Source organism: Canis lupus, chromosome 6 (assembly GCF_011100685.1).
Source record: "Canis lupus familiaris isolate Mischka breed German Shepherd chromosome 6, alternate assembly UU_Cfam_GSD_1.0, whole genome shotgun sequence".
Taxonomy (NCBI): domain Eukaryota; kingdom Metazoa; phylum Chordata; class Mammalia; order Carnivora; family Canidae; genus Canis; species Canis lupus.
In genome coordinates this window covers 53,004,500-53,028,837 of record NC_049227.1, presented here as the reverse complement: position 1 = coordinate 53,028,837, position 24,338 = coordinate 53,004,500, and the positions used below count along the sequence as shown (strand labels likewise).

General features: G+C 36.8%; 1 protein-coding gene and 1 pseudogene across 4 annotated transcripts in view; both read right to left on the bottom strand.

Annotated features, from left to right (window-relative positions):
- Positions 1–4,907: 4,907 nt before the first annotated feature.
- The window catches only part of DPYD (dihydropyrimidine dehydrogenase), a 791,077-nt gene continuing 771,646 nt past the window's right edge, over positions 4,908–24,338 (bottom strand). For all 4 annotated transcript variants that reach the window (XM_038541239.1, XM_038541240.1, XM_038541241.1 and 1 more), the window contains 2 exons: positions 8,579–8,719; positions 4,908–6,385 (listed from right to left, as the gene is read on the bottom strand). In XM_038541239.1, the coding sequence (XP_038397167.1) occupies positions 6,212–6,385; positions 8,579–8,719 (315 nt within the window). In that variant the 3' untranslated portion in view covers positions 4,908–6,211. The remainder of the gene's footprint in view (positions 6,386–8,578; positions 8,720–24,338) is intronic.
- LOC119872442 lies at positions 19,079–19,204 on the bottom strand (annotated as a pseudogene).

Sequence of the window (24,338 nt, the reverse complement as noted above, 5' to 3'; positions counted from 1 at the left end):
CTGATAAAGCTTAGTCATGCTCATAGTCCCAGAAGAAGAAATGAACTTTCATTATTAAATATTCCATGCCCCCACAGCCCATTGTGAAGCCCCATTGAAACATCACAGCCCAAGAAGGAGGTGCAAGATGCAGTCTCGCAAACGTTGCAAAACAGAAATGGAATATAAAAAATTCATGATTACCTTCTTATAGTCCTATCCCAAATCCCTAAAATCTCCCTCCCCCTTTCACTCAAAGAGGCTCTTTTAAAAGACAGTAAATAAGAATTTTGGGGTTTCTTACCTAAAGATATAAATTGAATTGAAAGCTTCTTATCTTCCACTCAGGGTCTTCTACTTCCGTGAAAAATATGCAGAAGGAACCTTTTCAGTAATCTTTTTTTATTTTTTTTTTTTATTTTTTTTTATTTTTATTTTTTTCCTTTTCAGTAATCTTAAATCACTATGCACATTCGTGTGTGTGTGTATGTGTGTGTGTTCGGTGTTTTATCTTTGCCCAAATACCTAGATTCACACAGATGGATACCATAGAAGGCTAGAAAGAGGAATAAACCTACACTATTAATAGGTAGGTAGATCTTACATTTAATAGAAACACCTAAGAAAATTATTGGTAAGCAAAGAGGTCTTGAGCCATATGTTAACTAATGCAAATCTTAAAACTGCCAGGAGAATATAAACATGAATTTATCAATGGTAGTGGAATGAAGAAGGCATGAAAGAAGAAAGGCAGGAGTCCACAGAAGGCTGTTGGTGCTTGCAGAACACAGCATATGGAAAAGCACTACATAAATCCTGTAAATAAATAGCTGCACAGATACAGTACTCAATATGACTCACTACTATAGACTATTTACCAGTGGCAAAATGACTTGGCTTCTTTATGTCACGGCAGTTTATAGTGCATATTAGGAGAACGTAAATATGAAAATAACAATAGCCAGTATCAATTTATAAATGCTCTGGATCAGTTAACGGAAGGCTAACACAAAGGGACAATCGGCTATGCGTGTTTCCAACCCAAATGTGACTATTCAATTTAAAGATGTCATCTGTAATTTAAAAAATTTAAGCAGAAAAATCTATGTTAATTAATAAAAGAGGTACCATATTAATTAATGTTACCATATTAATTAATAAAAGAGAGAGCTAGACTCTGTGAACCTCACAGAATCATTAAGGATTTGGTCCAAATTTTCACTCTGCAGGCTGTTTGCTGAATTGTGTGCATCTGTGGGTAAGAGGGAAAGTTACAGCTCTGGGTAGATAATAGTGTGTCTAATGGCTTTCCTGTTAATTGAATTAACTTCATAGGACAGAAGTAGATCAGATCCTGCCAGGTAATAAGCTTGTTTCTAAGGGCACTATCTTAACCCTTTCAGACAACAGTTATTGCTAGATTTCTTTAGGCCATTTGATTTCTTTAGGCCATTTAGTGTTACCCTAAGACCACTAAAAGTGAATAATGTATCTCCAAATACCTATAGTGTAGAAAAATATATAATTCTTGCTTAGCAAAATGATATGGAAGAGAGAGCATTGCCTGAAAATCAAGTTAGCTGAGCTTCATTTCTAAATATGATACTAATTAAACATATCAATTTATGTAAGTCACTTATCTGCTTTGTCTTTAAATTTCTTCTTTAAAAAAAAGTACTTCTGCTGTATCCAGCTCATAGAATTGAGAAAGTAAAATTAGACAGTTATACATATGAGATAATTATATATAGATGATGAGATAATTTTATTTATATATATGTTAAATTTTATTTCTGAGGTCTTTTATTTTTGTCAGAATCAATTATCCTACTTTTTAAAAAATCTTGATATTCTACTTTTTTTTTTAAAAATCTTGATCTTCCAACTTCATGGAATATCTTTTTTTTTTAAGATTTTATTTATTTATTCATGAGAGAGAGAGAGGCAGAGACACAGGCAGAGGGAGAAAAGCAGGCTCTACGCAGGGAGCCTGACTCAGGACTCGATCCTGGGTCCCCAGGATCAGGCCCTGGGCTGCAGGCGGCGCCAAACCACTGCACCACCGGGGCTGCCCGGAATATCTTTTTCTTGATTGCTACAGATGACAAACATTACTTTAGGAAGTAATATCACCAGTCACTACTATGACAGCCTGATAGAGATTTTTTATTATTTTATTTCTTTAAAATGTATTTAAATTTTCTATGTCCATAAATAATAGCAGCAGAAATTACGATTATATCTAACTTATTAAATGCAAGGCTATTATCTTCTCCATTTTACAGATGAACAAAATGAGGTCAGTCTCCTTCTCTTGTTTCTCGTCCAGGGCTCCAGTGGATTTTTGGCATTGCCTTCTATTACCCTTCCTTGATTTATCTTTTTAGTAATTTGAATAACAGGCTGTTTTCAACTCAGGGTCTTTGCACCAGCTGTTTCTACTTACTTCTAGAACACTCTATTCTTCATATGGCTGGTTCCTTCCAAATCATTAGGACTTCCCTGCCATACTTTATACCCCAGGCTCTAGCTGTCTTTGCCTAAACACTTACCATAATTTGCGGTTGGCTTATTTACTTGCTGTTTGCATGCTCCACTAAGATGTAAGCTCAGTGAGGCAGGAATCATGTCTGTTTTGTTCATAGTTGAATCACCATCAACCAGCTTGATATACAGGAGGTACTTAAATGTTTTTGAATGAATGAATGAATGAATGAGCAAAATGATTTTGATCCCTGAGGGATTCTAAGATTCGTCAAACCTCTTTCTCTCTCTCTGCCTTACATCCCACATGTTCCTTCTGTTCTATCCCAAGCTCTTACAGCTTTCTAAATATTCATTCCTCTGACCTTTCATACCTCTGTGCTTTCCTTCTTGTTTTCCTTTTCATTCTTGTTTCCTATTTAGAAAATGCTTTTATGAGCTGAAAACTTGGCTTATCATGTCAAAAGAGTAGGCTGTAGATGTCCTTTCTCTCAATATTGTTTTCCTAGCACTGACCACACATCTGTAATAACAGTTACATGCCCATTTTCCTTGTGGATTGGAAGCAGCTGAAATTTAGGGAACCTTTATCTTTTGAGTTCACACCCTCAGCTGTTAGCCCAGTGCTGGGTACATGGTAGTTATTTGATAAATATTTGTTAAACGAATGACTGGTTGGATGAACAAAAGGGAAAATGGCATATTAGACATAACCAACACACTTAGAAACATGCCTAATTAGCTGTGTGACCTGTAACACATTATTTAGACCCTTTAAGCACCCATGTCCTCATTTGTTAAATAAGAAAAAAACAATAGAAGCTACCTTTAATCTTTTCAATACTCAAAAAAGATAATATATGTTGTATTAGTGAGGGTTCTTTAGAGAAACAAAGCCAATACAGGGAATGTGGAATGTGTGTGTGTGTGTGTGTGTGTGTGTGTGTGTGTGTGCATAAAGAGGTTTACTTTAAGGAATTGGCTCATGTGATTGTGGAGGCTTGACTAGTCCAAAATCTGATGGGGAGGCTGGCCACCTGGAGGTTCAGGAGATACAGGTGTAGTCTGCTGTAAAAGCAGGAAGAGCTGTCATTGCAAAGGAAGTCCAAAGGCCAATGCTGGATAATTCCCTCTTGCTGAGGAGGTGGGGTGGAGTCAGCTTTTTTTGTATTTGGGCCTTCAACTGATTGGATGAGGCCCACCTCCATTTTGGTGAGCAACTGCTTAACTCAGAGTCTATTGATTTAAATGTAACCTTCATCCAAAACACCTCATAGAAACATCCAGAATAGTGCTTGACCAAATATCTGGGTACTGTAGCCCAGTCAAGTTGACACATAAAATTAACTATAGTACATTTAGTATTAAGTTTTTTACACATAGGAAACACTTAAAATCAGATTCCTTGGTCTGATCCTATGTCTTCACTCCTGTCTGAAGGTCAGGAACCAGGAGAATGTGTGTGTTAGGGCCAAGGGCTTGTGGTCTCTGGCTGGATGGAATGACATAATTTTCATTCTTCCTCTATTCTGGAGTCTCTCTGCAAGCCACACATTGTAAAATTTAAGTATGTTTCCTATAAATAGTATGGCTAAGAAATGCTTCTTAGTGTATGGCAGGAAGTGGACACAACAGAAATGTGTGAGGAACATACTAGTGTAAAACCCCCGATTGCCATGGCCTAACTCAAAGGCCTGCACTTGCAATTCCCCAAAGTAGTTCAAGAAAAGAGCCATAGCACTATGTCTGCTCTTTCTCAGAGGTGGATGCAAAAGTCATAAACTGCTTTTTTCTTTAATCTCTATTAAAGGAGTTTTTGCCTGGCAGTCAGAGTCTTGAAGAGGACTCAGGTATATATGCACGGGATGTACTTTCATAAAACTCCCAGAGTGAAAAACTCTCATTAGATTGAAGTGGGGGTAATCCATTATGATGGCATTCACACAGCTCTGGTAAATTTATTTTCTGGACAACATGAACCCTTTGCTAAGCTGTTATCAAGAACAAAGGGTAAAATGCCCCCACCATGAAAGGAGCAAAAAAGTGAGTCCATTGATATGAGTCCTTAATATTTCACAACTATTTAAGGAATACCTATTAAGTGACATTGATTTTTCTTATAGTGAAGATGGCACTTTAATGGTAGGTTGCCATTTTCTCATTTATCTCTGCCCATGAACCACTGCAAGAAATCTGGCCTGTGCCCAGTGAAAGATGCATTTTGGCAGAGTGGAATTAAATTCAGTGGGAAAACCTGGTAAGAGGTACTGGAAGTGAAACATTTAAATAACTGCACTGTCATTACCTTCATTAGATCTGAACTAGCATTATATATACATTTAGATGGAATGCATTATAGGATTAAATAAAAACTTTTCTACCTCAAAATCTAAATGGTTGACATGATGTTGTACTTGCAAAAGAGGCAGCAAAAGACCACGTTATTTAAAATGCTTTATGAAATTTTATTTGATATCATTCAATCACGCAGATCTTGTGGTAAATGTGCATCTCTACAAGTGCATAAACAAATATTTTATTTTTCTAGATCTTGCATTTTCCATAGAAATATACCACAGATTATTACTTAAAGATTTGCTACTTATGGATTCATATTAAAATATCCAACAAAGGGATAAATGAAGTTATATGATGCTATTTGCTGATTATGAAAATAGAGAAATATAAAAATATTTGGCAGTAACAGAAAATATATATTTCCTTTTATTTGATTACTTTTAAAATTAAACATAAACACTAAAAGAGTAGTCAAGTTAGTTTTGCACACCTAATCTATATTACCAATACTATATTTTTCATTCTTGAATAATGAAGCACGTGACCCACTGCTGTATAATTTGGGCTTTGTTCAAACATTAATTGCTATAATCATGAAGGCTACTATTAGAAGCAGAGAGAGCAGATCTGTGCACAGCAAAAGAGTGGCTTTAACCAGAGCTCCATCCTAATATCTTATTTTGTTAGGAACATAGTTTAAATATTTAAAGAAGAATGTCATGTTGATTCATTGGTAGAGTTTGAACACCCATCTCAGGCACGAGTGGGGACCAGCAGAGTGATATGAATGATTACCAAATACTGTCACTTGAGTATCTAGCCCCCCGCAAAGGAGCTATTTTAACAAAGGGGCTTTTAAAAAGTTTTTGCAAGTGACCCTCTTTGCCTCTTTGGCTTTCTTTTCCTGCCACAGTAAATAATTATTTGACTTTCTTCATTTGCGCTTTATGGAGCTAATTACATTTGCTTAGACACAGTGTTAAAATTAAATGTAATTTTTAATTATAAAATGTTTCCAAGGAAACATTTTCTTGTAAGTTAAATGGTACTTTGTTCTAAAATACTTAATTTCACTCACAATTAGAAATCAAAGACAAAGCATAGCACAGGGCAATTTGGAAACTATTGCATTAATTGCCAGCAAAAAGTTAATATTTTTCAGAATGGACAACTAATGGTGAAGATCCAATTAACGGCTACACAATTATTTAACAACTATCCTCACAAAATAATTATTCTGTTTTATGACAATTAGTTGAATGGTCACTGGCAGTAGACGGTCTTTCAAATTTGGGAATGTGTTTAGAAATTTATATTTTTCACTTAGAAATTTATTTATAATTCCTATATTTGCTTTCATTTAGAAAGAGCTGGACCTAACAATCCCAATTAAAAAGATCAGCATATGTGGGTGGCCTCAAAGTTCACAGCCACAGTTTCACAAATCACCTTAACACACCAGATCATTCACAGCTAAGGGCAAGCCTCTCTTTGGTTCATAAGGTGTTGTCCTGGAAACCATTTTGATGCAGTCGATAATAGGACAGACGCTGAGACACAGGGTACAGCCTGTGCAAGAGTCAGTGACGGTGGGCAGGTGGGTTTCAGGATCAAACTGTATAGCCTGCAAACAGAAAGAAAGAGTATTGCTGTCACTGACCAAAAAGGTCAAGAACGCCCCCATTTTAGTAAGAACATTTTCCTCCACTGCAGTGGAGCTGCACTTGGAGACGACACCCAGCCCTGCGGTGCAGCTATAGCAACAGTTGAGCTGCTGGAGGGGAGGAAAAGAAAGAAAACAAACCAGAAAAGAAATCCTTTTAAATTAGAAATACATTGTTTAAAATTCCTTAGAGCTGTTTTTCTCGGAAAATATTTTGTGACAGTGACTCTCTCATTTCCTTTGTTCTAGCAAAGCGCAGACCCTTCCAGTTCTATCAGGATGGGCTGTGGGCTCCCGGAGGACCCTGGGGTGCTTTCTCCCCTCACACTCCTTGTTCTCAACAGTGAAACAGTGTCACCGGCAGATGGGGGCCATGAATGTATTTGCTTGGATTTCAAATTAAGCATGTAGTTTTAAGAAGAAAACAGTAGTTAAAAAAAAAAAAAAGTTGGCATTAGTGCCAGTATTGAGGTTTGAGGATTTTCAATTAAATAATTCTTTGATTCTGATCAAGGATCAGGATATGACCCTGTGTCATATAAAATGCGGTGTAATCCAATTCAAAGCAACTTTTTTGTTGTTGTTAAAAAAGTTTCCCTCCCCCAGGCGAAGCTACTTGTAACTATAATTCTTTCCTCTTTTATGCACATAAATGTGAAAATGGTTTTATTAAATTATGTCAGACTGCTTAATATAAAAAACCAGTCTGATCCTCAAGGAAACAACCATATTCTATCAGAACAAGAACTGTAGATAAGACAAACCAGAAGAAACTTTGTCCACATAAATCGTTGCCATTTTAAAAAAGAAAACAACATCTTGGATGGCTGTTTGAATGAGTAAAAATTATTTATCTTCCTTATGTACCCTTTTATAAATAGAACCCCAAGAAGCAATTGAAAATAAAATGATTGTATCTTAAAAATCTTATCCTTTAAAAATTTGCAGACATATGAAACTTTATAATCAGTTGAAGATTTTGATTTTCTATTTTTTATCTTTTTGAGAGAGAAGAGTCAAAGGAGGACTTTTAAAATCTTTTTAAATGCATAATTGTGATTCTTTTTCCCTCATTAATAAGGGTTTGTTTGTTTACTGATGTGCCAAGGTTAGAATTCTAAGGTAGGAGTCATAACTTCTAAGATTTGAGGTATTAGAGCCCTGCCACTATGATTTTTGTGACAGGACTTCTTGACTCACCTCTAAATGGTTAAAGGGAAGGTGAACGTGAGTGTGATGGGATTAGCATTTCCAAAATAACTGTTAGAGACACCTTTCAGCTACCAAAAAAAGTGACACATTGGGTAAAAATTTGGTATAGAACAAATGTCAAATTAAAGAGGAAGAGATTTTTAAAAAATTAAAATGTCTGTTATATCTCTATTAGGCAGTCAGAGGAATATGCAAAATCCTGCCACAAGCAACACGGGAACTTCGTCCAGGCTGAATAAGTTAAATGAACTTCAATTTTTTAAAAACAGGGCATTTTATCTACCTTGAAAATTCCATTAGTCATCTTAAAAGGTATTATTTTACTCTATTTCGTCACAGCTTGAAAAGTTTAATAGTTATTTTTTTTGGTATTGTCCCCTGGCAGCCTCCCAGCTTAGGGGTGAGGAACTGGCTCACTTCATGTGGTAAGACTACAACTTGCTGGCTTCTCTAGTCACAAAGGAATTCCGGGTCCCCACATTTCATTTCCCCGGTAAGAAGGTGCTTTTTCTAGTAGAAGCCCAGTCAATATTGAATGGAAGAGAATTCTCTTTTGGTGGAAAGAATTAAGGCCTTCCAGGGTAATGGCAATACGTGGTAGTTCTTTTCCCTCTCTGTAGCAAAGCGTAATGCTTCCTAATGTACATAATTGTGTGGATTTCTTTTTTTGGTTGGATCTTTCCCAGCCAGTTTTATGGGTGATAAAATTATATTAAAATGACACTGTTCACTGGATAGTGGCATAGGTAGTAGAAGTGATGGCTTTCCTTTAAAAAAAATTCCTAGGCTCAGAGAGTGAGAGGACAGACACGCCGCTGCTGAGGGGTAATACTGGGCATGTCTGGTCTGCATTGCACACTTAGCAACAACACAAGATGCTTTCTGCTACACAAGCCAGAAGAAACACGCCTCACAGCATCCCAATTACAGCAGAATCCTTACCTGGTAGCCAGAGTCATTACAGGTCATGTAGCATTTGCCACAGTTGATACACATTTCTTCATCAATCATGGCCACAACTTGTTCTAGGTTGCTCAGTTCACCAAATGCTCCAAGGTACTGCAGCGCTTTTCCAATTACATCCTAAAACATAGGCACCGAATTACTGACAGTGTGCATTGTAAAAACAGTACCGTGCAATAAATAGTATCAGCCCAGATTTCTCTGATTTTTATAAAATGTTGTATTATGTAACTTAGGAGGCTTCCAGGAGTGTAGTTCCCATAGCTCTACGTTTCATAATTGTAGAGTACATTTTTTTTTGTCCTTCTAAAAGATGGGCAAAGTATGTGTGTGTGTATACATATATATCTCCAGCTTAGAAACACAAGACCTAATTGACTGCATTCCATTGGTTTTCTTTTCTTTTTAAGATTTTATTTATTTATTCATGAGAGACACAGAGGCAGAGACATAGACAGAAGGAGAAGCAGACTTCCTGCAGGGGAGCCTGATGCGGTACTCGATCCCAGGACTCCGGGATCACGACCTGAGCCGAAGGCAGACGCTCAACCTCTGAGCCACCCAGGCGCCCCTCCATAGATATTCTACTAGACGATCTAAAACAGTGTTTCTGTGGACAGAAGAAATGACCCCTTTTCTCAGTGGTTCTGGCTTACTTTTTTCCAATTTTGAACTTTGAAGAATCCAAAAGTAGTAAAAAGAGACAAAAGGTAATGGACTTAAACTAGAAAACTTTTTAGATTGCTAGGAATGAGGGGAATAAAAAATGTGAATGCTATGCATTTATATCACTGCATTTGGATTATAGATTTTTCATTTCGAAAAGTGCTTTGATAGCATACCCACCTGTCAGTCTTGAAGAGTATATTTCATTTCTAAAAATTCTAATTTATGTTAATTAATTAAGTTCATCTAATAGCTAAAGAAGATGCTCTTTTACTTTTAAAGAACTAGGATTTTCTTCATTCACTACTGGAGAGTTTTCATGCGGTTACACATTGCTTTGTTCTTTATATTAATTGGAAGCCTGCTTAATATGTGAAGCACAGAAGATGTTTCATCAACAATAAGAAATACTTTGTTGCATAAAACAAAAACAGAAGGATGTAACAATGTTTGTCAAATTAGTATGCTGTTAAGATTTTCTGCTTTTGTTTTTAACTTTTAACAAGAGGATTTTTTTGTTTGAATTCAAGGTCCGCATTCAAGGAGGTTTGACTCTTACTTAAAGCTATCTTCCTGTATTCTCTTTGGCATTTTATTTTCTGCTCTTCTTTTTATGGCCTTGGTTACCCTTTTCTACTTTTTTTTTTCTCTGTTTCAGCTCTAAATGACAATATGCTCATGACTTGGAGCTTTCAGACTGAAACAAATTTTACATTCTTTTTTAAATTTTTTTTTAAAATTTATTTATGATAGTCACACAGAGAGAGAGAAAGAGGCAGAGACATAGGCAGAGGGAGAAGCAGGCTCCATGCACCGGGAGCCCGACGTGGGATTCGATCCCGGGTCTCCAGGGTTGCGCCCTGGGCCAAAGGCAGGCGCCAAACCGCTGCGCCACCCAGGGATCCCCAAATTTTACATTCTTATTTACAGTTTATGTGTGTATCTCTCAAGGAGTAACAAGATAGAGACTTTACAGACTGTTGTCACTATTTTCTTTTCAATGTGTTGAAGATAGAACTTCAACTGTACTGTAGTCTGTTTGTAGATGGGCACTTGATGTCCAAATCAATATCTCTATTCAGAATTGCTCTCACAAACTCAAGATCTACATTTGTCAGCTGCATGATGAGCATTATCACTAGAAATTGGTACCCCAAATTCTCCACTCACTGAACTTATCATCAACACCACAATATGGGTCTTCCTTCTCATTTCCTTCATCTTATGAACAGTGGTAGGTTTTTCCAATCACTGAAGCTTGACAATTCTGAGTTCTGTTCTACTCCAACTTCTCCCTACTTAAGCATCTCATCTGTCTGTGGTCAAGTGTTGTGAGTTCTGGATCTGCAATATGTTTTGAATCCTCTTTCCATGTCTACTACAATCTGTAACCACGACTAATTAGCTTCCCATTACCTCTAATGCAGGTAAGAGCCCACGTGAAGAGCCTTATTCTCATATCCCTCCTTTCCCCACTCCACCCTAGGTAATGTCATATTAATCTAGGCTGTACAGCACAGACTAAATTTCTCGCTACCTTACTCAAAAATCTGTTAAATAACCGTCTTCCATTTAAGTCTAGCATCTACGTCTTTCTAACAATGTCTTTTTTGGTCTAATTTCTCACTTCCAAATACCATGTGCTTCAGCTACACTGAATACATTCTTCACACTGAACCACACCTGTCAGTTGACTCCTCTGGTGCCTCATTTTAGGTTGAGTCCTCTGTCCAGAATACCCTTCCTTCTCATCTCCACTTTGAAAAACCCTCTCCATCCTTCAAAGACACATCTCACGTGCCATGACTTCATGAAGATTTCCTCAATTCTTCTTTTGCCTTTCCTACACAAATTGAAGATGTGATCTCTTTGTCTCTTCCTCTTCTTCATCTCCTCCATTTTCTCCCACCTATCCTTCTCCCCTCCCATCTTCTCTTATATTCCACCAATGATCTATAGTATTTTACCTATTATGTGGAACCAATGATAACAGACAACTTTTGAGTTTTTAGAGTGTCTTAGACCAATGCCATAATTTTAAAGCATCATCATATTTAAGCCTCAACACATGATGAGACAAATGAGATTTAAAGGTATAAAATTAAGTGAATGATGAAGAAGGGATTCAGACCAGTGTTGCCTGACTTTAAATTCTATGGTCATGGGGATCCCTGGGTGGCGCAGCGGTTTGGCGCCTGCCTTTGGCCCAGGGCGCGATCCTGGAGACCCGGGATCGAATCCCACGTCGGGCTCCCGGTGTATGGAGCCTGCTTCTCCCTCTGCCTGTGTCTCTGCCTCTCTCTCTCTCTCTCTCTCTGTGAGACTATCATAATAAATAAAAAAAAAAATTATAAATTCTATGGTCATAAGCACTGCTATGCTGACTCATCTGTCATTTCTCTATTTAGTGAATTCTACTTCATGTTGTAGATATTTTCTATATTTAGCTTCCTATATGCAGTCTCTTAGCAGGCTTTATTCATCTTTTTGTCTCCTGTGGCATATCTTGTTCCTGCAGATCACTGAAACATAATGGGTGCTCAAATATTTGTTAAAATAAATATAGCATTCATTTATTCATGTACTAAACATACAGTGTAATATTAGGCACAGAGTTGTATGGGCTAATAGCTACTTGTTGATTTACTGAACATTTTTACTAATATGAGAAACATAAAAAGATTTGAGCGCTTATTTAAATACAAAATAATCATAGTCAAAGTATCTGGGCATGCTTAGTATTTTCTAATAATGTTTTAAGGCAGTAAGTCCATGAGGTCACTTGCTAGCTATAAAGCTATTTATATGCGATAGAAAATAATCTTTTCAACCTAGGAAATAAATCAGTCAAACAGTTGTTTTATTGAATCAGATCATGGCTTGACTGAAATCACCAGAAAATATTCAAATGATGATTAAACAGGAAACTCCCTAGACAGTCATCAAACCTCCAAGGCTTATTCAAAAGACACAATGTATATTTCAGGAGATTTTATTGTAAGAGGCAAGTTCACATTCTGTGTATATTAAATATACCTTCTGCTCTGTACTGGAGATTTGCTATTGTTATTTATTAAAATATTATTGTTTAATGTGAAGCTAAATAAAACAAGGTCCTTGGAGCCTCTAAATTTTATCAGCACATGGTGTTAAAAAGTCATCGTAGTTCTTAAGATATTATAGTTTTTTAATCTGGAGGGGGTTAAAACAATGATAATTATTTTAAATTATTTTGGGAAAGAGTAGCAAAGAAAATGAATTACCATTTTATGTGCCTTAAAATGTGGGCATTTGTTTAAAACCCAAAGCTTCCACTTAGTACTGCCAGCTTATGAATACCCTTGAGAACACGTCTGGAATTTGGAGTTCACTGAAAGATACACACAGACAGAGGAAGACATATGGTTGGTCTAATCCTTCTTGGACACACACCTGTGGAGACTAGGGAACCTACATTATTCCAAGCAGGGTGTGGATATACACTCCGATAACAGTCATCCCTGATTAGTGGAAATGTTTATGCCTGAATGTATGTGTGGAGAAAGTGATGCTAAATTCTTTAAAGTATAAATGATATATTTGATTTAAATATAAATGCCCCCCCGAAATTAAAAATGCAAAGGACTACAGAATTCAAGAATCACATCTTTGTCGGTTAATCATTCCTTTGGGACAATCAAAAGTATTTTTTTAAAAACTGGATCAGGGCAGCCCCGGTGGCACAGCGGTTTGGCGCCGCCTGCAGCCTGGGGTGTGATCCTGGTGACCCAGAATCGAGTCCCACGTCGGGCTCCCTGCGTGGAGCTGCTTCTCCCTCTGTGTCTCTGCCTCTCTCTCTCTCTGTGTCTATGAATAAATAAATAAAATCTTTAAAAAAAAATAAAAACTGGATCAGCCAATATTTCGGTTTGATATAAAGTTTAGGACTAAAAAGTAAGGGACTAGGGGGCCCCAATCCCATCCCTGCTGCATCATAATTTATGATGCTTAGCATGAATTAGTTTTGGCCTATTTTTTTAAATTGGTCATTAAAGTATTTTCAAGTTGGTACTGTTGTCTGGCACATTAACTGTTCTTCCTAGCTTTAAGTCTTCTACAGATCTGATGAACGTACTTTTCCCAAACTTGTCAATAAAAGTGCCATTCAAAGGCCAGGACCCAGAAGACTGTGCTGTGGGTAATCACTGTGACTTCTGAGTGAAAGGGATCTAACATTTAAATTATCTGGGCATAGCTATTCAATCACTTTCTCCTTATCTGCACCATTATCAAGGTCCCATGTCTTATCTTTTACTCCTACTCCACTTCCTGCCAAAAAAAAAAAAAAAAAAAACCTGTCAAAATAGGAAATGAAATCATTTGGTTGGTTCTCACTGAATTTATGCTGATTCTTAATAATGTCTTTCTTTACTAATGCTCTCAAGTCAAAAGTTTCATTATCTTTGGAGAATTCCACTGGGATCAGACCTTAAGCTCTCTGGTCTACTTCTACCTTTTCCCCACAACACCCACCTTTCCCTTTCCTCAAGAACCCGAGGCAACATTTATTTTTCAGCACTGTGATGCAGCAATATCATACAAAGGTACTTTAAAAAATACAGCGGGTCATTTATTTTTGATATCCTCATCCATATAGTGAGGAAAGGAAATCTTGAGTTTACATTCAGTAGAACTCTGATAACTGAGGACTTAGCATGAATATGCTGAGATGCGAGGGCAGAGACAAAGCAGCAGCCTGGAAATAAAGTAGTAGATTGGCGGCGAAGGTGAGAAACAAGTAAACCAAGAAATGGGACAGAAACAAGTGAGAATCTGGGAATTGAAGTGGGGGAGAAAAGGAGTGGAAGAGACATATGTAAGTGAGGACTGAGTGTGACCATGGTTGGCTCAGTACCGGCCGGTGCTCTCATCACTGCATTCTTTTTAAGTAGGTAGCTCAGGCTTTAAAGGAGCAAGTTCTTGCCAGGAACTTTGGATTTAAATTCAATGAAGTGAATGTGATGTGTTTTTACTATATCTTTACCTATCCTGGGCTTCAACTCTCAAATGTGTTTTCCCTACCCTTTTCAGTTATAAGAGGATTCTCTATGGGGATGCTAGAAAGATAAGAGGAGCTGAACAGTTCTCACTAATTGTAAGTTAACAGTGTGCCATCTGTTCGAAGTCGTGGGTGTATTTTCTTCTCATTTTTTAAAACTTTTAATAGACAAAATACCATTTCATTTTTCCTAATATTTTCCCCAAATTCAGATAACTTCAGGCTTTGGTACTTCTGAAACATTCCTTAATCCTTGATGCCTCTCTTTTATGATCATCATTGGTAATGTGATCTTATTTTCTCATATGACCATTGACTACTGAGTTATCTAAATGCTTGACCCTCTTCTTGCTACTTGGGAAACTGAGTGATTATGTCATCAAATTTCTATCTGACAGCTTCTCATTCTTCTTGATCTATCTGCAGGTTAGAGTCACTGGCTATAGGATTGTTTTCTATTGTTTCGTCTGAACTTCCTGAAATGAGATTTACTAAAGGTGGAGGATACTTGTATGTCCAAGCTCAGAGTTCCTTTTTATGGCTTTTTTATGGCCTAAGATGATATGGGATGGTTACTTTCCTTCAAGATTCTTTCAGCTGCCACTTTCCCCAAATGGATTTCTGTAAAGAGCCAGAAATAAGCCAATGCAGCAAGACCCCTCATTGCTTCTCTCTCTTCTGTGAGATTAAGTTTCCAACAAGGCAATTCAATAATTTTTCAGATGTTTTGCCTTTAGTGGAGTGGGATTTTCATCTGAAGTCTGTAAAGGCTTACATCGCTCCTCTATCTTGCCTGTCCATATTAACCATCTGGTTATGAGGTCTGTGATGTAGTCCCAGGATAACATTTCTGTATTTCTTTCATTTCACTCTCCTGCAGCTGTTTCCTCCATGCTTCACCTTCAGGTTTGTGATCTCCATGCATGTGTACGTCTTTCTGACAGATACTGCTCCTCCCCTAATCCTTCAATTAGACCTCTTTATTCCAAACAAGATATGCTTTTCCATCGTCATATTCCAGGCAGGAATCACATCGCACAACATCCCCATAAAATGTAAGCGATGATATTTACCAAATTCTGTTCATTTCTCTTAAAGTTCAGTTTAATAATTTTTCATCTGCTACTTGTTGGTATAGAGACAACTGAGAATGTTAATGTTGCCCCGGCCCATTTCTCTGGTATCTCCTGAAAATTGCTGGGATAGTCCTCCACTATTTTTCTTTCTGTGCCATCTCTTTTATGCTCTGTAGTATCTAATACGGTCTTACAGTTTTATCTGAGTACTTTTCTCCTTTCTCTCACAATTCAATTGAAATAATAAACCACTCGATCAGGCTGACTGGTCTCCTGCCAACACCGTCTTGCCAGTCTTATGAGATGCAGTCCATCTCTTACTAGAAGCAGCAGGAAGAAGAGATGAAAACATCACTAGTGCCCCTAAACCATTCATTTTCCTACCCAGAAATTCAAAGACGTTAGAGATACATTCCTGGCTTCATAAAGAGAATGAGAATTCATTCTCATATATATCAACAGAAGTGGGAAGCATTCGGGGGACTTTATAAGTCTTGGCAGACTCTCAAATCTCTGTTATATGCTGCCTGGGAATAAAGCACGTTTCTCATTTAGTCGGGCCAAATGTGCACACTGTCACTTCAGTTCTCAGTGAGGAGACAAAACTGTCTCCTATTCAGTTTCTTTTCTGTAGCACAAGCAAACCTGTGGAATGTCAGGACCTTCTTCTGAAAGTCTTGGTTCACCTTTTAGAAGGAGACCTCTACACCTATTGTAGGAGGCCAGCTGTCTTTTTCTTACTTTATCTCATTCTCCCCCTTCAGTCTTCCAGCACTATTTCTGATTACCCTCTTCTTCCTCAAAATCCTTTCACTTCTGTTTCTTTCAGAAAATTGGCAGCTCCAGATATGGTGATATATATATATATATATCATATATATATATATGATATATATATATATATGGTAAATGTTGTTTCATTATGAAATGGAAATCAAGATGTGGGCTTGCTAAAAACGAAATCAACCGGATGCCAGGTTAACCTTAGGGCCTCAGACCACTCCCTTGGCATAGGATTGAGGGCCTTAGCTTCCAAAGGAGCAGGAGAAGCTGGATAGCATGTGGCTAGCAAACACCTGGCTCTTGAGGAACCTGTAGTCATAGTGTAACACTGGGAATAACCACTCGATGCTCCAGCTGACACGGCTAGCAGCTTATTCAGCACATCCCTCTGCCTTTTTATATCATCAAGACCGATCAAGAAAACTAGATTATTTTCCTCATTGTTGTCTCTCAGTTTGGTCTTTTCTATGAATTCCTACTGAAAAAAAAAAAGAAGGGGTTTACCAGTCAGACCCTACTACCTGGCTGATCTACGTACTGTGTATTGGACATAAGGTTCCATGGCAGCATTTTCTGCACAGTATGAATACTATGCTTTTCAAACATACTGATTTGCTTGAGATACTGACTTCCTCCTTCTCCTCCTCCTCTTTTTTTTTCTTTTGTGAGAGACACCAAAGATAGTGCTTAAGGGCCCAGGTTCTAGAGCCACACTTTGGAATCCAATCTTGGTTTTGATGTCTTTCTAGCTGTGTGACCTTGGGCAAGTTATTTAATCTGCTTATCAATTACTCAAATCAGTAAAATAGGAAAAATAAGGTACCTGATAGGGTTACTGTGAGAATTAAATGAGTCAATTCACAAGCATGTAGAACCATGCCTGAAACCTCATAAGTACTCAATAAATATTAGCTTTTATTATTAATTCTCTGCTTAATTAACACTAATTTATTAAACTCCATGTTAAATATCACCATCTCTGTGAAGCTTTCCACAATTACCCGAGGCAGAACTAATCCCTTTCACTCCTCTGTGTTCCCAGAGCATTTTGTACATATTTGATTGAACTGTAAATAATTTTTAACATGTGTCTTTCTCCCTTGCTAGACTATGAGCTCCATAAGGATAGATGTCTTTCTTTTTAAAATTCATGTTGTATTCCTAGTTTCTAGCACAATTCCTGGATTGCAGCAAGTGCATAGTAAATACATGTTAGTGCTACATCTCCACCGAGATCAGGAAAATTCCTGTGCCTTGGGCCGTGTGTTTTACATCTTTGGATATAAACCTGGTCCTTAGCACACTGCTGGTCACATAGCAAATACTCAATAAATACTTGCTGATGGACTGATATTGAAACTGCCTACCTCTGAGGCAACAGACCATTAAATCTTATCTGAGGCATTCGAAGGAAAAAAGAACAAAAGATGAGATCTATTGAGCATGGCTTGCTTAGAAATAATATTGTCACACTCATAACCAGGGAAGATGGGGTAGATTAGAAACTTGAATGCATGACTGAAAAACTTGTTCAGACAAGAGGGGCTTAGTTAACTTTGTGGGGCACTGGGGCTCTTTCTGTAGCAGATGGGGAATAATATACTGTGCTAGCTGAAAGGATAAACAAAGCAGTGTCATGGAGTTTAAACTATTGAACAGAGGAATCTATAAAGAGGCCAGCAGAGAGGAGGGAAGAAACAAGCTAAAATAAACAGATGGGTGGACAGAGAAAATATTAAGCATGAAAACAGACAGCCCAGGCCCCCCAGGAAAAAGGGAAGAAGGAAAAAATGGTATGTCAAGAACAGAAGAAACACCATAGGGAAAACATAAAAGCAATGAAAGCAACAGAGGGAAGTACATAGCGTGCCTGGGTATGTGTGGTAGGAGAAAACAAAAGCACAGAAAGCAATGTCTCATTCACACTCACAGAGCTGGCTCTTAAAGGGAAGGTGGCTGTTCATTTCAATGAGGACTGAACAACCACAGAGCTACACCATCCAGATGGGGTCTGAGATAATGGGCAGGGGGGTGGAGGCCTTGTATGAAAATAACAATAACCATGGCTCCTTACGTCTGAACAGAACTATGCTGTGTACAATACTTTCATACCCATCATTTCATTTCAAACAATGGAGTCGAGGCCTTCTGACATTATCTAGTATTTATTCTCCCTCCTGCCAATCTCTTGCCTGGGTTGTTACAACAGCCTTCCGACCAGTCTCTGCTTCTGCCCTTGCCCATCTAGGATCTTGTATCAACATCACAGACAGGATGATCCTTTGAAAAATTAAGTCAGATCATGTTTTTCTTCCTTTTAAAAAACCTCAACGGCTTCCTGCCAAAGACTTCCCTATTTCTGGGCCTTTGCACTTTCTGTTCCTTCTGAATGGGATGCACTCCCCAAAAGTATCGATCCACATCGTTTACTCTCTCACTCTTTAAAGTGGTTACTCAAATGCCATTTAATCAGGCAGGCCTCTCCTGACCAACCTTCCCTAGCAATTCCTATTCTCCTAATCCTGCTATATTTTCTTCCTGGCACTGTGACCATCTGACACAGTATACATTCACTTGCTTACTCGTTTGTCTGTTTCTCCTTACTAAAATGTAAGAGCCATGAGAGCTGGGCTTTCGTTTTGTTCACTATTGAATTTCTAGTGACTATATCAGTGCTGGAACACGGTGGGTGTACACTACTAGTTGTTAGATGAATGACAAAATGAAGGTGAGTGAATATGACAACGCCTGCAAACTAGCGGTTGGGTATGTGTGAAAGATAAAAGGAAACAATACAAGATATCGCTGCTGAGATGAGGACTGCTTTCAGACCTGTGGACACTTCTACGTTCTTAAGATCCTCCTTCATCATTTCCTTCTGATGATAGTCTCCTTTATTTTATCCCCTCAGTTCTTCTCATTTGTTTCCCCAGAACTTCCTTCTCCCATGTAGGGTATTAGGTTAAATAATAATTGTGAAAATAGCAATAATCGCGCCTCGGATAAATCCCATTGGCTACGATACTGCCACTGCGCAAAGCTAATAATTATGAAAATAGATGTCAGGCTTCTATCTTGTGTCTAGCACACAGTAGGTAGTCAGAAAGTCAGCTCTTTTTCTTTTATATCCTCCAGCATAGGTCCCTGATTTGCTTGAGTTCATTAATTTCAACATGCTCAATTCTAAACTTTCATCCCATATAAAAAAAAAACCCATTACATCTAAAAACACTAAGAACAAAACCCAGATTCATTATCGTTTCTTTATCTCAGTTAGTGGGACCATAAAAAACTTAATTGTCTTGGTCTCCTTATTCTTAATTCCTTACTTGCCCCTCATCTCTCAATACCTAATGACAATCACTAAGTTTTAGAAGAATTAACATGACATCATCAATTTTGTCCCTTCTTCTGTCTCTTTAACCATGGCCACCCACCAAATCCAGGACCACATTATGGATCTCCTAAAACTTCCTTTTCTCCTTACCCTTCTAATCCCTACCCACCTCATAGGGCTCCTTAAATACCAGTTCCTCAGAGAGGCCTTCCTCTGCTTCTTTGGTCTAAACTAGGTCTTCCTCTATGAAAGAGACTCTATACATCCTGCATTTTTCCTATATATTTTGTATCACAAATATGATTTTATATTATTAGTGTAATTCTTTGCTTAATACCTGTTTCTTTCTTAGTCAGTATGCCTCATGAGGACAGAGGTTGTGTCACTTTATTTATTATATAATAGATGCCTAATTCTTAGCACATTGCTTGTCTTATGGTAGGCATGCAACAAAGATTCTCTGGAAAATATATGGACTTCTTCAAAACTTCCAACTTGATTGGCCTCCAGAGCTTTATGTATCCTTACTTTAGTTCTTGAGTTAATTTTATTGAACAAAATGCGAATGGAGAGTCACCTTAACCTACTACCTCCTTCAACCTGTCCATTCTTAACATAACTAATAGTAGGTAATATTTATTTAAGATATATTTGATGCAGGCTAAAAGCACTTCATACATTACCTAATTTATAGCTCCATGAGGCAGACCCTTTTATTTTTTCTGTCTCACAGATTAGCTAATTGAGGTAAGTTCACTCAGCTACAAAATGGTAGTGCCATAATTTGAACCCAGGCAGTGGGACAGAGTAGCTGTCAGGAAACTCTTCCTCTATAAATGTAATCTATGAAAATCCTATGAACTTTGCTATGTATTTCGGTGAATGAAAACAGGTTAAAACTTTTTCTTTAAACATGGCTACATATGAAAATGATACTGGTAAGTATAAATTCGGTTTCAATAAATGTATATGGCATGCAGTAGGTAGAAAATCATAAAAGATGTCCTTTCTCTAATGCAAGATGACTTAATATAGTATCTGAACTCTATCCCCAACCTACTTGTCAAAGATATAGCCTCCAGCATCACACCCTTTCTGGTAGCTTTAGCTCTTCTCTCAGAGCACATGGACTCATGCAAACCTCAATTATCCTAACAAGTAAAAAATAATAATAATAATTAAAAAAATCAACCTTTCCCTCTATCCTATTTTCTCTTCCTGTCACTTTCCTTCTGATCAAGTTCAAGGTTAGAAAATAATATATTCATACACCTTGTTCAGAAAAGAGTATTCCATACACCTTATTCTTACTTTTTCAAACTTTATTAATTCTTCAATTTACCACCTCCTGGGTTCTATTTTTCACCACTCAACTAAGCTGTTCAGGCCAAGACAAGCTAAAATATAAAGGGTGTGAAGGTTATGCTGAGGAATTTACCTTAAGGTGTGGGAATCTTAAGTAAAAGATAAAAAAAAAATCAGCTTTGCATTTTTCAAAGAATACTCATAACAGTTGGAGGTGTATTAGGTAAGAATGACAAAAGAAGGCCAGTTAGTAGAATATTTCAAAATTCCATGAAAGAATGTGTAAAGAACCATATTAAGATCTCCTCGGAAGAAAAGGACAGAAGAGGAGGGAGACATGAGAGATAAAAATGATACATATTAGTGAATGTCTTATGATCCCATTGACAATGGGATGAGCAATAGGACAGAGTCTAGGCTGAATTTCAGGTTTCAGGCTTAGGAAAGAGAGTGGTCCTCCATGTTGTTCCCTGAGGCACAGAACTTAGGATGGAGAGCAGTTTGGATGGAATGATAATCAGTTTAGTTTAAAGTGTGATGGCCTTTGTGCTCCTTGTTTAGACTGTCTAGATGGAGATATCCAGAGAATAGTGAGTGGCCCAGGTCTGAAGTATAGAAAAGAGAAAGTGATGGAGAATGTTTGAGTCAACATATAGGAAAAGTCTATATTAATTATAAAGGGAGAGGATATAGAAATTACGAAGCAGAGAGATGAATACAGACATCATTATCATTAAACAAATTTTGAGAGGTTAAAAGCTTGAATGTAAAGCAAGTCATGCAATTTATGATACATTTGGTCACCGAGTCATAATTTGAGAGACTTAAAATCAAATATTTTAAAATCAAATATTGAGATCTTGGTATGATTGTATTTTTGGGAAAAAAAATAAAGCTATGGTCATACTTGATACTTTAAAGTAACAAAAATTTTAGATTAATTAGTCAAATGTAAATATGAAAATCCTAAAAGAACTAGATGGGGTGAATATTTATAATCTTACAGTAGAAAAAGTTTAGACTAAGCAAATAAAGAAAAAGAGAAATCACAAGATAAGCTTTTGTATGCTATAATTACATAAAGTTAAAGCTGCTGTATGTATATATATAACACTACAAGTTATGAGACAAATGGTAATATATAAAAAGCTTATAAATAATCTGTAAGACAATGATAAATATTCCAACAGAAAATTGGTCAAAAAATGAGAAGTAAATTCACAAAAGAAGAAATGGTCCAAAAATATATAAAAACATGCCAATCTTACTATTATTAGACATTCAAAATTAAAGAAAAAGATTAAACATTTTTTTTATTGTTGCATTGATTAAAATTAAAAATAAATCCATTGCTGATGGGTGTCTAAAAAAATGGGCCCTTCTATATTTTTTGGCGGAATATAAATTTGCACACTTTTTCTGGAGAGCAATTTGGTAATACATATCAAAAGGCCTAAAATTTCATCTGTATGTTCTCTTGAGAAAACAATAAGATGTCTACACAAAGATTTTTATGCAGTGATAATTATAATAGCATTATTTGTATAAAATTCTGGAAATAACTTAAAGGTTCAGCAATAAGTTACTTGTTCTTCTTTCTCCAAGATTTTATTTAAATTCCAATTAGTTAACATACACTGTAATCTTAGTTTCAGGTGTAGAATGTAGTGATTCAACACTTCATAAAACACTCGGTGCTCATCATAACAACTGCCCTCCTTAATCCCCATCACCTACTTTAACCCATTCTCTCCGCTCAGCTCCTTTCTAGTAACCATCATTTTGTTCTCTATAGTTAGAATCTGTTTCTTGCTTTTCCCCTCTCTTTTTTCCCCTCCCATGTTTGTTTGTTTTGTTTCTTAAATTCCACATATGAGTGAAATTACATGGTATTTGTCTTTCTCTGACTTATTTTGTTTAGCCTAATATTGTCTAGCTCCACCCACATCATTGGAAATGGCAAAATTTCATTCTTTTGATGGTCGAGTAATATTCCATTCCATTCCAAGTACCACCTCTTCTTTATCCATTCATCAGTCAAGGGACATTTGTGCTCTTTCCATGTTTGGCTATTGTTAATGATGCTATAAACAGGTGCCCCTTTGAATCAGTATTTCTTTTTGTTTTTTTTTTTAATTTTGCTTTAGGATGAAATGTTCTGAATAATATGTTAAGTCCATCTAGTCCAGTGTCATTCAAAGCCACTATTTCCTTGTTTATTTTGTGCTTAAATGATCTGTTCATTGCTATAAGTGGAGTATTAAAGCCCCCCTACTATTATTTTCTTATTATAAATGAGTTTATGTTTGTTATTAACTGTTTTATATATTTGGGTACTCCTACATTGGGGCATACATAGTTACAATTGTTAGATCTTCTTGTTGGATAGACCCTTTTATTATTATATAGTGCCCTTCTTATTATAGTCTTTAGTTTAAAATCTAGTTTGTCTGATATAAAGTATGGCTATTCTGGCTTTCTTTTGGTGTCCATTTGCATGATAAATATTTCTACATCCCCTCACTTTCAGCTTGCAGTTGTTTTTAGGTCTAAAATTAGTCTCTTGCAGGCAGCATATAGATGGGTCTTGTTTTTTTATCCATTCTAACACACTATGTTTTTCGATTAGAGTATTTAGTCCATTTACATTCAGAGTAATTAATGATAGGTGTGTATTTAGTGCCATTTTATTAGTTGTGTTTTGTCATTGTTTCTGGAGATCTTCTCTGTTTCACACTTTTAGTTTCTTCTTTGCACTCCAGGAGTCCTCTTTAATATTTCTTTCAGGGTTGGTTTAGTGGTCATGAACTCCTTTGGTTTTTGTTTGGGAAACTCTTTATCTCTCCTTCTTTTCTGAATAATAGCCTTACTGGATAGAATATTTAATAGCTGCAGATTTTTTCCATTCAGCATGTTAAATATATGTATCATGGTACTTTCTTCAAGCCTGTCAAGTTTCTGTGGAGAGATCTGCTGCTAACCTTATTTGTCTTTACTTGTAAGTTAGGGACTTCTTCTCTTCTGTCTTCCTTCTTTAATGATTTTTCTTTATCACTATATTTTGCAAATTTAATTACAATATGTCTTGGTGTTGGCCTGCTTTTGTTGATTTTGATGGGAATTCTCTGTGCCTCCTAGATCTAGATGGCTGGTTCCTTCCTCTGATTAGGGAACTTTTTTAGCCATTATTTCCTCAACTAAATTTTTTGCCCCCTTTTCTCTCTCTTTTTCTGGGACTGCTGTAATATAAATATTATTACATTCAATGGAGTCACTGAGTTTCCTAATCTATTCTCGTGTTCCATAATCATCCTTTCTCTCTTCTTTTCAGCTTATTTTCCATTATTTTATCTTCTATATAGCTTATTCATTCCTCTGCTTCTTCCATCCTTGTGCTCACTGTATCCAGTCTGTTTTGAATCTCAGTTATTGCATTTTTCATTTCTAACTGATTGTTTTTTTAATTCCTTTACTTCTCTGGTAAGCGTGTCCCTGAAGTCTTTTATTCTTTCTTAAGCCCAGCAAGTATTTTTA